Source organism: Sorex fumeus, unplaced genomic scaffold, assembly GCF_029834395.1.
Source record: "Sorex fumeus unplaced genomic scaffold, SorFum_2.1 ptg000039l, whole genome shotgun sequence".
Taxonomy (NCBI): Eukaryota; Metazoa; Chordata; class Mammalia; order Eulipotyphla; family Soricidae; genus Sorex; species Sorex fumeus.
The window spans coordinates 34,760,545-34,774,755 of NW_026606096.1; the positions used below are offsets into that span (position 1 = coordinate 34,760,545).

The following is a 14,211-nucleotide window of genomic DNA, read 5'->3' on the forward strand; positions in this document are numbered from 1 at the left end:
CCTGGGCCCCAGCAGAATGTGGCCCCCAAGCAAAACCAAAGCAAGAGGAAGAAAGATGTGGGCTGGGCTGCGGGGCCCTTCCCCAGGGCTCTGGGGGCCCCTCGCGGCTGTGCCCCCCACCCCCGACCCACGTAGCAGGGTGCCTGGGCTGACCTTTGCGCAGCTTGTGGAGGTCCCCCGTGGACGTGGCGGCACCCCTGGAGGGCGGCGGGCCGGAGGGTGGGACGCAGTAGCCGGGCTCCAGGTCCGAGGGGCCCGTGCGGTCAGCCGGGGAGCAGCGGTCGTGGGCCGGGTGGGGCTTGGGGGGCCGCGGGGGCGGCACGTCGGGGATGGGGTCCAGCTTGGCGCCGTCGGGGAAAGTCCGGGGTATCTGGTAGGTGCTGCCGGGCGTCGGGGGGATGTCGTAGCTGAGCGACAGGTGCCGCAGGTGTGCGTCCACGCTGGGCGCGCCCGACGGCGTGTTGAAGACGTACAGGTCGCCCTCGTGGGCCGCCGGGTCCGTGGCCGAGGGGGACCCGCGGGGCAGCACGTCGTGCGAGAAGCTCCGCGGCAGGTGGTACAGCCCCGCATCCCCCACCGACACGGATGCGGCACGGGAGGGCGGGGAGTCATACACCATTGGCGGGAAGAAGCCGTTGACGGCCGCATGCTTCCCCGGGACCACTGCTGCGGCCGCCTTGTCGGGTCCGTCGGGGTCCCCCGGAGCCGCTGCCGCCTTGGCAGAGTCTGCGACCACCACGTGCGTCCTGCAGGGGGGAAGGTGGAGGGGGAAAAAAAAGCAGGGACGTGAGCTCAGCTGGCCACGGCAGCTGGGGTGCTGCGGGGGACTGTGCCCATTGGAAGGCAGGGCCTTTGAGTATCATTTTTAATTATTCTTCTTGGCAGATGGGGGGGGGTCTGTGTGTAATCCATGAGGTTTATTTATTTATTTATTTTGCTTTTGGGGTCTCACCTGGCGATGCACAGGGGTTACTCCTGGCTCCGCACTCAGGAATTACCCCTGGTGGTGCTCAGGGGACCATATGGGATGCTGGGAATCGAACCTGGGTTGGCCGCATGCAAAGCAAACGCCCTACCTACCCGCTAGGCTATTGCTCCAGCCCCGATCCATGAGATTTAGAGGAAGCGGGAAGATCTGTTTGCTCTTTAATGATTGTGCACCAGACCACAAGGCTGACGACTCGGGACATGGCAGAAGCACAACATGATGGCTTGTTCCTTCCGGCCCCTGTTCCCCCGTGGACACGCATCTCGGTGTTTCCCCCCAGGAAAACACATCTCACTTGAGTGTGTTGAGGTCTCTGGGTGGTTTTGTTTGTTTTGGGGTTTTTTTGGGGGGAGGGGGTCATGCCTGGCGATGCTCAGGACTTACTCCTGGCTCTGCCCTCAGGAATCACTCCTGGCGGTGCTCAGGGGACCAGATGGGATGCCAGGGATGGAACCCAGGTGGGCCGCATGCAAGGCAAACACCTTCCCTGCTGTATTATTGCTCTAGCCCTGGTCTCTGAGGTTTTATTTCCACTTCGGAGAAGCCCGTGTTCTCTCCTGAACACAGATTTATCCCCTTCTGCCCCCCCCCCCCCCCCCCCCCCCCGTCTAAGTAATTTTCATTCAATAAAAACTATCTTGCTTCAGGGACTGGAGAGACATTATGGTGGGGAGGGCATTTGCCTTGCAAGCAGCTGACCCAAGTTTGATCCCTGGAGCCCCGTATGGTCCCCTGAGCACCACCAGGAGTGACCCCTGAGCATTACCGGTGTGGCCCAAAAACCGATAACCAAAACCAACCATCTTCTCACACAGACACACAAGACACAGACAAACTCTCTCTCTCAACTCTCTCTCTCTCTCTCGCTCGCTCTCGCTCTGTCTCCCCCCGCTTGCTTTCTGCTCTGTGCTTTCCATCCCACACCTGCCCACTCTGCCAACACCATATAATTCAAGGCACCTGTAAGACCAACACACTCCCAGAAGTGCAGGGAGGACACGTAAAACCCCAAGGATGGCCAACAATGATGGTCCAACACAGGAAAAGCCTTTCCTCTGAAGAACGTGCAGGAATCCTGCATGTCCCAGAATGGCTGATGGGCGGACCCTTAGCTCCGGAACCCCTCTGTGCTGGGCTGCTGATCTGGGTGATAAAGCACTGGCACCAGTACCCAGGCATGGAAATCAGCTCAACGAGCCCTGCAAGAGGTCATACTCGGCAACTACCCAACTCTTACGTAAGCAGTCCGTACCTTCCTAGCACCTAGCAAAATCGAGGGCACACAGTAGGTGCTTTACAAACACTTGTGCCTGAACCATCAACTCTGTGAAACACAGACACAGAATAGAACTGAACAATGATTCTGGACATAATTTCTGCAATAGTAAAGTGGCGACTCAAGGACACAATAAAAAGGGACATTTACTACACACTGCCATTTGGCTATGGGCTTTAAAAATGTTGCTTTTGGGCCAGGCTGGTGGCTGGGTAGGAGGCCCTGGGGTGCTCCCAGACCCAAGGAATGAGTGAAGGAACAGCTGGTACTGAAAAACTAACTCTGGTGACCCACAGAATAAAACTGTAGTTAGTAGCATAGGTAACAAACTTACAAATGTGCAATTTTAAATACTCACAGCAAATCAAGCAAAATCGAGTTAGAATTTGATATTATTTACTACAATGGACTTATAGAAAAAAAATTGTTTTTTCCGCTCGTACAGGTAAAATCCCATTATAACAAATACAAAGAAACCCATCTTTGGATTGTTTGTGAGTCACTTCTATTATATCAGGGAAAGGCTCACATAAAGCTGTTGTGTGGATTTTAATAAACGCAATATAAAAATTTTTAACAAGCGCTTTCATGAGCTACACCCAGAAAGTCACTATATATATACTTGTAATAAAAACAGGGCTTAAAAATAGCTCACAGCCTTGTTTAAAACACACCCCCACTTCTATGCCATTGACCCCCACTGCTATGCTGCAAATTAAGAAAATAAATATCCCAAATGATTAAGGCCAATAGTCACAGAGTTGTCAGTGGCTGAGACAGGCCCCTGATCAGAATTTTCTGGCTCTTTTTTCCAACAGTAAAATTCCCCCAACCAGGGGCTAGAGTGAGATAGTACAGCAGGTAGGGCATTTACCTTGCACACAGCCAACCTGGGTTCAATCTCCAGCACCCCATATGGTCTCCAGAGCCTGCCAGGTGTGACCCCTGGGCGCAGAGCCAGGAGTGATCCCTGAGCACAGAGCCAGGAGTGATCCCTGAGCACAGAACCAGGAGCAAGCCCTGAGCACCACCAGGTGCGGCCCTTCAAAAAACTAACCCCTCCCCCTCTTCTTCCATTCTCACTGTTACCTTGATCACATCCTTTTTCTACATCAAAAATCTATAAAATCAAGGCTGGTGGCAGGTGCTACCTCACTGCTGGGTATGACAGCTCCAAAGCTTCCCAGTTACTAGCCCTGCTTTAGATCTCCTCGACTTTCCTCTTCTAATTAAGTCCATGTGTGCGCTGAGCACCTGCTGGGCTGGGATTTTACCTGCGGGCTTCATTTCTCACACAGATCCAAAGCAACCACAACACACTCACTGCAGCGGACTCGCTTTGCTTTCAAAGTCCTCCAGGAGCAGGTACTCATCTCCATCTTCAGAGACAAAAGAGGACCCTGGGCTGCTTTGCAATCACATAAGAAACGGAGCGAGGTCACCGTGGGGGGCCAGGCGGGGCAATCCGCTCAGCAAGTCACACTGGGGGGGTGTGGAACAAAGACTGGGACCCAGGAGGTGGTACCAGAGAGTAGAGACTGTGCTCCTCCAGAACCCTGGTGAGGGAGACTGAGGGAACTTAGGAGAGCGCCATCCTAGCCACAGCCACGGAAGTGTCTTTCTTGTGGGGGTATCTCCTGGGGGTGCTTACCTGGCGGGTTCGGGCTTCTTGCTCTGGCAGTTGATGAGCAGGAGGTAGTCTTGAGGGTCCTCCTGGAGGCCCAGCGCGTCCAGCTGGGGCGGAGAGCTGATGAGCTGGTAGGGGGGAGGCGGGGCGGCCGCGGGGACATCCCCCTGCAGGGACAGTGGGGCTGTGCTGACGGCTAGCGGCAAATCGGCCGGTGCCTGCAGGGAGCCGCCCGGTGGCTTCACGGGATCTGCAAAGGGCAGAGAGGAGCCATGAGGTTGGAGCGTGTGCATAGCGCAATGTGCATGGAGTATGTGCATGGAACGTGTGCATGAAGTGTACAGCATGGAACATGGGAATGGACTGTGCATGGAACGTGTGCACGGCATCCACAAAAGCAGAGCCTGACCGGGATGGGCATCAGCGCACACAGGCTTTGTTCTTGCTAGTTCTTGCCAGGGCCAGGGTGAGGGGTGCAGGCAGGTGGGGCTGAGGTCAGCCACACGCCAGGCAAACACCTTCACCCCCAAACCATCACTCCAGCCCCCAAGTGGGCGACATTTCTGTGGGGAAAAAACACTCTCAGAATAGGCCTCAAGGGCCCGGAACTGAGGCGGCTGGAACTGAAGATGTGTCTGCACTGCAGCGGGGGAGATAGCGTCCCCTCAGGGCCCTCTGTGCCCCCCCAGAAGGCAGGACCCCGGCAGCAGGGCAGCTACCGGCCTGCACTCTGTTGTCCTTTTTATTCGATTCTTTCAACTTTGCAGTGACCTTTGGGGAGATGCTTTGAATTCCAGGGCCGCTGAAAATAAACGCTCCACCCCGTTTGGAGAAAAACATCTTCCCTTCAGCTCACAAATTCCCCAGCTCTCCGGTGGGGTTCTGTGGCACCTTCGGGAGAAAGGGGGTTCGCAATGGCCAGGGTGCCCTGTGCTCCGAGAGGCTACCTGGAACTCAGTGCAAGGGCCCTGGCCACGCATGTGGGGCACCCCCAGCTCTCAGAAAAATGAGAAGAGTCATGCGGGAAGGACTCTGGGCAACACGTGGGAAATCTGGACACAAACTACCATGATCACGACACAACCAAGTAAGATTTCAAGGGTCCCCCAAGAAATTCCGTTAGTCTACTTAGACAACGCTGTAACAATCCAGGAAAATAAGGCAAAGGCCCACAGGCCCGCAGGGCGAGGCAAAGGGTCTGGAGTAGGACCTGGTCAGGCCCCAGCACAGGAAGTCAAATCCCCCGTGTCTGAATCACATCTGCTCACTGTTTATGCGAGAAAAGGTGGGTTGAAATGGAGATTCTTCACAATGAAACATCACCTAAAGGGCGCTTGAGGGGCTGGAGAGATAGCACAGTGGGTAGGGCGTTTGCCGTGCACGCGGCCGACCTGGGTTCGATTCCCAGCATCCCATATGGTCCCCTGAGCACCGCCAGGAGTAATTCCTGAGTGCAGAGCCAGGAGTAATCCCTGTGCATCGCTGGGTATGACCCAAAAAGCAAAAAAATAAATAAATAAAAAAAATAAAGGGCGCTTGAGAGCAGGGAGGGAGTTCCATGGTCGCACGCACAGAATCTAAAGCGAGTTTCCCGCGGTTTGTTTTTTGTTTTTGCTTTTGTTTTAAATTTTATTGAGTCACCGTTGGGCTGGAGCGATAGCACAGAGGGTAGGGCGTTTGCCTTGCACGCAGCCAACATGACCAACCCGAGTTCGATTCCTCTGCCCCTCTCAGAGCCTGGCAAGCTACCCATGATGTATTCGATATGCCAAACACAGTAACAAGTCTCATAATGTTACTGGGCCCTCTCGAGCAAATCGATGAACAATGGGAGGACAGTGACAGTGAATCACCGTGAGATAGTTACAAGCTTTCATGTTTGGGTTACAATCACACAATAATCAAAAACTCATCTGTCTACCAGTGCACATTCCCCACCACCAATATCCCTGGTACACCCCCCTTTCCCACCCTCCCCTTGCCTCCATGGCAGACATGATTCCCCATACTCTCTCTCTACCTTTGGGCATTATGGTTTGTAATACAGACACTGAGAGGTCATCATGTTTGGTCCTTTATCTACTTTCTGCACACATCTCCCATCCTGACCGGTTCCTCCAGCCATCTTTTTCCTAGTGATCCACTCTCTATTCCAGCTGCCCTCTCTCCTTTGCTCCTGAGGCAGGCTTCCAGTTATGGAGCAATCTTCCTGTCCCGTGTATCTACTATCCTTAGGTTAACCCATGCTTTGAACACCACAGTCCACACAGCTCTGCCCCCTTCTCCCCTCCTGAGGTTGGATCTGTATCCGTGGGCGCCATGAGGGTAGCAAAAAGGATCTAGACTCCTCTAACCCTCTGTGCCTTCCAGGGGAGTCAGGGTTCAGCACATTTCTCTCAACAAAGACACCCCGTGGCAACTCTCTCTGCCCACACCAGCCTGGCAGGGGCAGGAGGGATCCACGCCCCAGGTTTGCAGGGGTTATCTATGCCCCAGGTGTGCAGGAACCCTTCATGCATACAAGTGATTTGGTATTTGCTCCTCAGAAACTCATGTGGTCTACAAGATGTCAATGGAGATTGAAAACTTCCTCCCACTGGAGCATCTGACCTGAATAAAGAAGCTGGACTCATTTCTACCTGGGATGTGAGGGAGGAGTGGACCCTTCCTGATGGACCTGGTGGCTGTTCCCTTCTCGGTGCTCAGGGGCCCAATGGTGCCGGGGAGTGACGGCTGCATGCAAAGCCAGTGCGCTGAGCTGCCTGCCCCGGACTCAAGTTCTAACTTCATCTTCACTTGCTCCACACAAAGTCAAGTCCTCATACAAAATCCATGTGGAGGGGAAAGGGAGCTGGGGAGAGTCCGTTCCTTATTATTTATTCGAACAGAGGAGTGTGAGAACTGAAAAATCCATCTTTGGACATTTCTATCACCATTTCATGGGGAACTATGTTTAATCGAGGCAATTATAGAAACTGTATGTAACATACCCTGTGAAATGATTTTTTGACTGAGTTACAAACATACAGAGATTTATTTAAGGGGATTTAAGATGCCCTGGATCGTAAATCCTCGGGATTGTGAAACTTCAGAGAACTATGTAAAATATTTACCTTTCAAAGAGGAGCTTACGAAGAGATGAGGAGAGTGCCTGGCTGACTGCACGGGACAAACATAAAGGGGACACAGAGGGCGAGGGAGGAGCAGGCATGGAGATTGGGACCTTTCTGGGCAGTAGCACATCCTCGGGCCATTGAACCACCAGCATCACCGGGAGTGAGCCCTGGGCGCCTCCAACAGGGCTTGGGGAGGAAGAAGGGAATGGAAGGGTGGGGGAGGGGAGGAGAGGGGAGGGGAGGGGAGGGGAGGGGAGGGGAGGGGAGGGGAGGGGAGGGGAGGGGAGGGGAGAAGGGGGCTGGGTATCAGGATGGAAAGGTTCTGCAGTCTTTCCTCTAAAGACTCTGTTCATAAAATGGTATATGATCCTGTTCAATTTTTTGTTTTAACCTGAGCAAAATAAAGTCAAAGATTTCTAAAATCACTTTCCCGGGGCGAGAGTGCAGGGCTGACTACAGAGGACCCGGGTTCAATCCCAGCTACATGGGGAGCTGCAGAGCACTGTTGGGGGAACACACAGAAACACAAAGACACACAAACACAACAAACACACAGACACATAGACACATAGACACACACAAAGACACACAGACACACACAACAAACACACAGACACAGACACACACACAAACACACACACAGACACACACATAGATACACAGACACACAAACACACAGACACACATAGATACACACAAACACATACAGACCCACACACACACATAGATACACATAGACACACAGACACACACAGACACAGACACACACACACAGATACACACAGACGCAGACACAAACACACATACACATGCACACACACACCCCCTCCAAACCATCGGGGTGTGCTTCAGCAGCTTAGCAGCAGGCCATCCAGAGATGCCTGGGCTCCATCTCAGCATCACTGAGACCAAGAGAAGGCAGAGCTACTGCCCCACCCCGGGCCTGGCCCAGGCGCCACCCCGACATAGTCCCTTTAGGGCCACTCCTGTTAACGAGGATCTGACGTAGATCTGACAGACACGTGAGCACTGCACATCAGACTGTGTTGCCTAGAACACATGGGCCTGGGAGGACCCTCTGGCCGGCTCCACCTCCACCCCCCGACCTCTCCCCGCTGCCCGCGCTAGGTAGCGCCCACATCCGGGCCCCAAGACGCAAACTTCAGTTTGGGCTTGCTTGTGTGTGTCAGAATTACTTCCTGCCTCTGCTCTCCCAAGGCCTGGGGAGTATAATTAGTCTCCATTAAAGGTCTAATAAGGTGCCGGAGCAAAGTCTTAATTGAATTTTACTTAAAAAGCTAATAAGCATTGCCCGGGCACCCTTAACGAGTGCGTGCTTGGTGGGGAGATGAGGTTGAGAGAACCACCAGTAATACAGCCACGGCTGTTTTCTTTTTCAATTCGTAAAACATAATTTTCATAGGGGTACGTTAGTTATCAGAGGATGGGCTTCCCATTGTCATAGCACTGCTGGTTGACAACCCTATTCCAAAGGGGAAAAAGAAAAGGAAGAAAACCTCCCTCCTGGCGAACAAAAACATTCCGCTTTCCACTGAGCAGAGGGCAAAGATCTGGCACCCCTGAGGTGGGTACTGAGGCCACACTGAGCTCTTAAGACCTGTGTCTGTCAGGGAGTGACTCTGGTCTGTCTCAATACCAAAGGAAGACATTTTATTTATTTTTTTAATATTTTTTGGCTTTTTTGGGTCACACCCAGCGATGCACAGGGGTTACTCCTGGCTCATGCATTCAGGAATTACTCCTGGCCGTGCTCGGGGGACCATATGGGATGCTGGGAATCGAACCCTGGTCAGGCCGCGTGCAAGGCAAACGCCCTACCCGCTGTGCGATCACTCCAGCCCCAAGGAAGACATTTTAAAGGCCGTAATGGAGAAACGCTGGTCTCTGGGAAAGGGTGTGGCCACAGACGCTTGGATGCTCAATTTCCTGCTTGTTCAGAACAGCAGAGAGCATTGGAGAATCACACGGGGCTTACAGCCATCACTGTCCACACTCTCCCCATTTCCTTTCCCTTTCTTTGTATTTGGAGGGGGTGGGGTGGGAATCATACCCTGCCATGCTCAGGCTCGCTCCTGTCTCGGCACTCAGGAATTGTTCCTATTACTCCTGGCCATGCTCAGGGGATCTTGTGGGATGCTGGGAATAGAACCCAGGTCGGCCGTGTGTAAGGCGAATGCCCTCCCCGCTGTCCTTTTCACTCCGGCCCTCCTTTCCCTTTCCAGTTGCTCTCCCTGCACAGATGGAGGCCAGGGTGGGACACAGGCTGGAGGAGACAGTGCAGGGCTGAGGTAGGTGCTGGCCTAGGGGCACTGACCTGGGCAGAGCTGAGAGGATCCTCGGAGCATCAGAGCTCTGACAATCCCTCGAAGATGGGGGACTCAAACACTTGGATGAAACGTGTCTCAGGGTATATGTGTGTGTGTGTGCGCGCATGTGTGTGTGTGACTGTATGCAGGCATCAAGCTTATGTGCAGACTTACTCAGTGCTTGTGTGTACGTGTGCATGTGTGTGTGTGTGTGTGTGTGTGTGAGAGAGAGAGAGAGAGAGAGAGAGAGAGAGCGAGCACGCACATTCGAGCAAGCACACAAGGATCAACTTAAGTGCAGAACCACCCAATGCTTGTCTGTGTGTGTGCGAGCAAGGATCAAGTTATGTGCCACTCATCCAGTGCCTGCTAGAGAGTGTGTGGTGCGTGTGCGTGTGTGTGTGTGTGTGCATGAGAGAGAAAGAGAAAGTGTGTGTGTATGTATGTGCATGTGTGAGGAAGCGTGCAAGGATTAATTTATGTGCAGAACCACCCAATGCTTGTCTGTGTGTGTGCGAGCAAGGATCAAGTTATGTGCCACTCACCCAGTGCCTGCTAGTGTGTGTGTGTGCTTGTGTGTGTGTGTGTGTGTGTGTGCACGCACGCAAAGATCTAACCTATGTGCAGACTCCCCCCAGGAGGCACCTTCCGAACTCGAACTCTGGGTCCTTCCATCAGACCGCATGTGCCCTGCTGACCGAGGACAGCCCCGAGACTGTCCTTCTCGCGGGCTGAGCAGACCGACCAGCTTCTACCTCCGAGCAGCAATGAAAATAAACGTGCACGTTTCCAAGAAAAACAAAAGCAATGCGCTTCTCCTCTCAAACCCACTAAATAAAAGCATTCAGAGGAGCCACACACAGACGACTGAAAAACAGATTCCTGCCCGCCAAGCCTTGGGCCTCCCACAAAAGCAGCAAAGCACCTGGGGCAGCGGAAATAACATGCTCACGATATTGAGAGGTTCCTGGAATCCAAACACGGGGCAGTTTTTTCCCCTTCCTTTTGTTTTCAGGAGAAAATTCGTTAATTCTCCTCGGGGCTGGGGAGAGTTATTTTCCCCCGACTGATACCCAAACACAGCGGCCCTCTTTCCACAGCTCCCTGAAACTAGGATGGTGAAAACCATTTCGGGTTTATTTGTTTTAAGCCAAGAATTGGAGCCTGTTCAGCTGTGGGAAACAGAGAGAGCAGCGGGCCCTGGGGACAGATGGGGTGAAAACAAAAACACCGATTATAGGGCCGCTGGCCGCAGGATCTGTTTGGAAGCAAGAGAAAATAAAGCAGGGAGTCAAGTTAATGGAAGAACAAAGACATTTTCATACTGGATGGAATGTGACTGCATAGAATAATAACAGCCCCTCTGCAGTTTAGAGTCTGATACGAATCTTTAAAAAAAAAAAGTGTGGATTTTTGAAAAAAGTAAAGTCAGCCATGAAAAATGAAGAAATGAAGGTTTAAAAAAATGGGGAGCGGGGTTGGAGAGATAGCACAGCAGGTAGGGTGTTTGCCTTGCACGCGGCTGACCCGGGTTCGATTTCCAGCATCCCATATGGTCCCCTGAGCACCGCCAGGAGTAACTCCTGAGTGCAGAGCCAGGAGTAACCCTTGTGCATCGCCAGGTGTGACCCAAAAAGAAAAAAAAAAAAGCAGACAGTCATATAACAACAGTTACAGAAATAAAGTGATGCTTTGATTAAACATGAAGGCACCATGATTTACATAGTTATTTATAGTTGAGTTTCAAACGTACAATGTCCCAACATCAGTCAGCACCAGAGGGCCAGGGGCTGGAGCCATAGCTGAGCGGGGTAGGGCGTTTGCCTTGCACGCGGCTGATCCGGGTTCGATTCCCAGCATCCCATATGGTCCCCTGAGCATCGCCAGGAGTAACTCCTGAGTGCAGAGCCAGGAGTAACCCCTGTGCATCACCAGGTGGGACCCAAAAAGCAAAAAATACTACTACTAATAATAAAAATATAATGGGGAGCTGGAGCGATAGTACATAGTACAGAGGGTAGGACGCTTGCCTTGCACATAGATGACCAAGGTTCAATCCCTGGCATCCTATATGGTCCTCCGAGCACCACTAGAAGTAACTCCTGAGTGAGGAGCCAAGAGGAACCCCTGAGCATCATCAGGTATGACCCAGAAAGAAAAAAAAAAAACAGAAAACAAAAAACGAGAGAGGGGATTCTGGGGTGCTCAGGGAGCCATGTAATAGCAGGAATCGAACCCAGGTCAGCCACGTGCAAGGCAAGAGTATTAAACCCTGAACTATCTCTCCCAACCCCTGGAGGTTGATGTCATTTATTGTGGTGGGGCTCGAACTTGGCTCCCACACGCAGAAGCCGATGGGTGCTCTTGGCGCACCTAGTCTGGCCTCCACAGAGGCTGAGTTTAAAAGCCTGTTGTGGTTTTACTATCAGGCACGAGAAAGAAACAAAATGAAAGAGGAAAATATAGTACAGATCATCATCATTTGCTGACTTAGACCAAGAAATTCAAGTAGCATGTAGAATGACCTGTTTTTTCTTTCTTTTTTGGTTTTCGGGTCAGTCCCAGCTGCTCTTGGACCCCTGGCTCTGTGCTCAGAGACCAGTCCTGGTGGGCTCAGCGGACCATATATGGTTCTGGGGATCAAACCTGGGTCAGCTGTGGGCATAGGAAGCACCCTGCCCCCAGAACTATCTTCCGTCGAAGTAAGATTATTTCTTTCTTTGCTTTCTGGGCCACACCCAGCTTGCTCAGGGCTTACCCCTGGCTCTGTGCCTGAGGACCACTCCTGGCAGGCTTGGGGGACCATATGGGGTGCTGGGGATTGAACCCCGGTTGGACATGTGCAAGGCAAGTGCTCTCCCCACTGTACTGTCTGTACTTTCTATGAGGCAAGAACTGTATTGAACCAGTTCAGCATCACACTTGAACACACATACAAAAGTGATCTGTTTTGGGCTTTTGGGGTCACAGCTGGCGATGGTCAGGGGTTACTCCTGGCTCTGCACTCAGGAATTAGTCGTGGCAGTGCACGGGGGACCATATGGGATGCCGGGAACAGGACCCGGGTCGGCTGTATGTATGGCAAATACCCTACCCGCTGCACTATTGCTCTGGCCACTGATTTATTAGACTACACAGTTCTGGTGGAACACCTTCTATGTTAAGCTCTCTGTGTGTGTTTGAATCTCACCCCACCTACCACCAAAGACTCTTGCAGCATCACAAAATCAAATGACCCCATGACCCCTCTCCTCACTTTTTTTCCCACCCCACTTTCTCCTTTTCCTCATAACCACCATTAAAAACAAAACACAGAATGTCGGGAGAGATAGTACGGCAGTTCGGGCAATTATCTTGCCCACGGCCAACCTGGGTCTGGTCCCTGGCACCACTGATGTTCCCCTGGGTACCTCTAGGAATGATCCCTGCGCACAGAGCCAGCAGGAAGCTCTCAGCACGGCCAAGCATGGCAGTAAATAAATAAATAAATAAATAAATAAATCGGAAACAAAGTAACACTTGGGGCCAGAGAGATATGATGGGCAAGGTGCTTGCCTTTCACACTGCTGACCTAGGTTCAATCCCTGACGCCTCATATGATCTCCCGAGCAAACCCCCATAGCAAGAAACAAAAAAAATCCCAGTACAGATATTTATATATAGTGTCTACAGTGGACTCTTGAACAATGGAAGGGGTTAGGGGCAGTTCAAATCTGCACTGTTCAATAGTTTATATACACAGATTGTGTGTGTATGCATGTGTATGAGAGAGAGAGAGAGAGAGAGAGAGAGAGAGAGAGGAGAGAAAGAGAGAGAGAGAGTGTGTGTGTGAGGGAGACAGAAACAGGACAGAGACAAGAGAAAAAAAGAGAGGAGGAGGAAGGGAGGGAGAGAGAGAGAAAGAGAGAGATTCACGCTTATTAGCAGCTGTAAGAAACTGCATGCTTTGGGGATGAATCGCCTATCACTAGTTATTCAGTTCCATGCTAGTAATGTTTGCTGTATTTCCTAACTAGGCGCCCAACAAACACGGTTTCGAGATTGGTCAGAGCCCAGTGTTGACAAACTCAAATGACTTGGCAAATTAATGACTTGAAGTTTTAAAGGAGGCAAACTCTTCCTCCCAGGTGCTCCTCCCGGGGGATGAGAATCCTTCAGAGGACCAGACGCCAGGTGACCACACACACCACGGTCCTCTGGGTTCCGCTCCTGGGCATGAGGAAAGTACCCGGGAGCTTCTCAATTCTGGGCACGAGTAAAGAGCTTCTGACACTGGAACGTTTGACGCTCCCACTTGTTGGCTGGAGAAGGTGGTTTCTTTCTGCTTTGGGGAAAGGACTTGTTTTTAGTGGTGTTGGGGGCTGAATCCAGGGCTTCACACAAGCAGGGCATGCGCTCGGCCACTGAGCCCCGTCCTGGGCCAGAAAGTCACTTATTCCCAGGGGAAACTCCTTCCCTGTGTAAATGGATTTAGGAGAAGTATTAAAGAACCAAGAGACAGACAGCGTGGCCGATTCCACAGTGCCAACAGCCACATGGCTTTATGCCCCCCTTAAAACACCATCAGTGCGGAAAGGCCAGAATCAACAGAACAAATGGCAGGCGACAGACCATTTCAATTGGAAAGCCCTCTCAGAATAAAATAGTTGACACCTAAATCCAAGGAAAAGCGTGTGTGTGTGTGTGTGTGTGTGTGTGTGTGTGTGTGTTAGGAGGAGTTGGGGGAAGAATATGGTACCTCCTGAGCATAGCCAAGAATGGTCCCAAAACAAGAGAGAAGGGAGGGAGGAAGAAAAGAGAGGAGAGGAGGGGAGGGGAGAGAGAGGGAGGAAAAGAGAGAGAGAAAAAGAGAGAGAGAGAGAGAGAGAGAGAGAGAG

General features: G+C 52.0%; 1 protein-coding gene across 1 annotated transcript in view; it reads right to left on the reverse strand.

The window, feature by feature from the left end:
• The window catches only part of GAB1 (GRB2 associated binding protein 1), a 120,466-nt gene that overhangs the window by 22,690 nt on the left and 83,565 nt on the right, over window positions 1–14,211 (reverse strand). The window contains exons 3-4 of the mRNA XM_056119099.1: window positions 3,916–4,141; window positions 154–746 (exon numbers count right to left, since the gene is read on the reverse strand). Of these exons, the coding sequence (XP_055975074.1) occupies window positions 154–746; window positions 3,916–4,141 (819 nt within the window). The remainder of the gene's footprint in view (window positions 1–153; window positions 747–3,915; window positions 4,142–14,211) is intronic.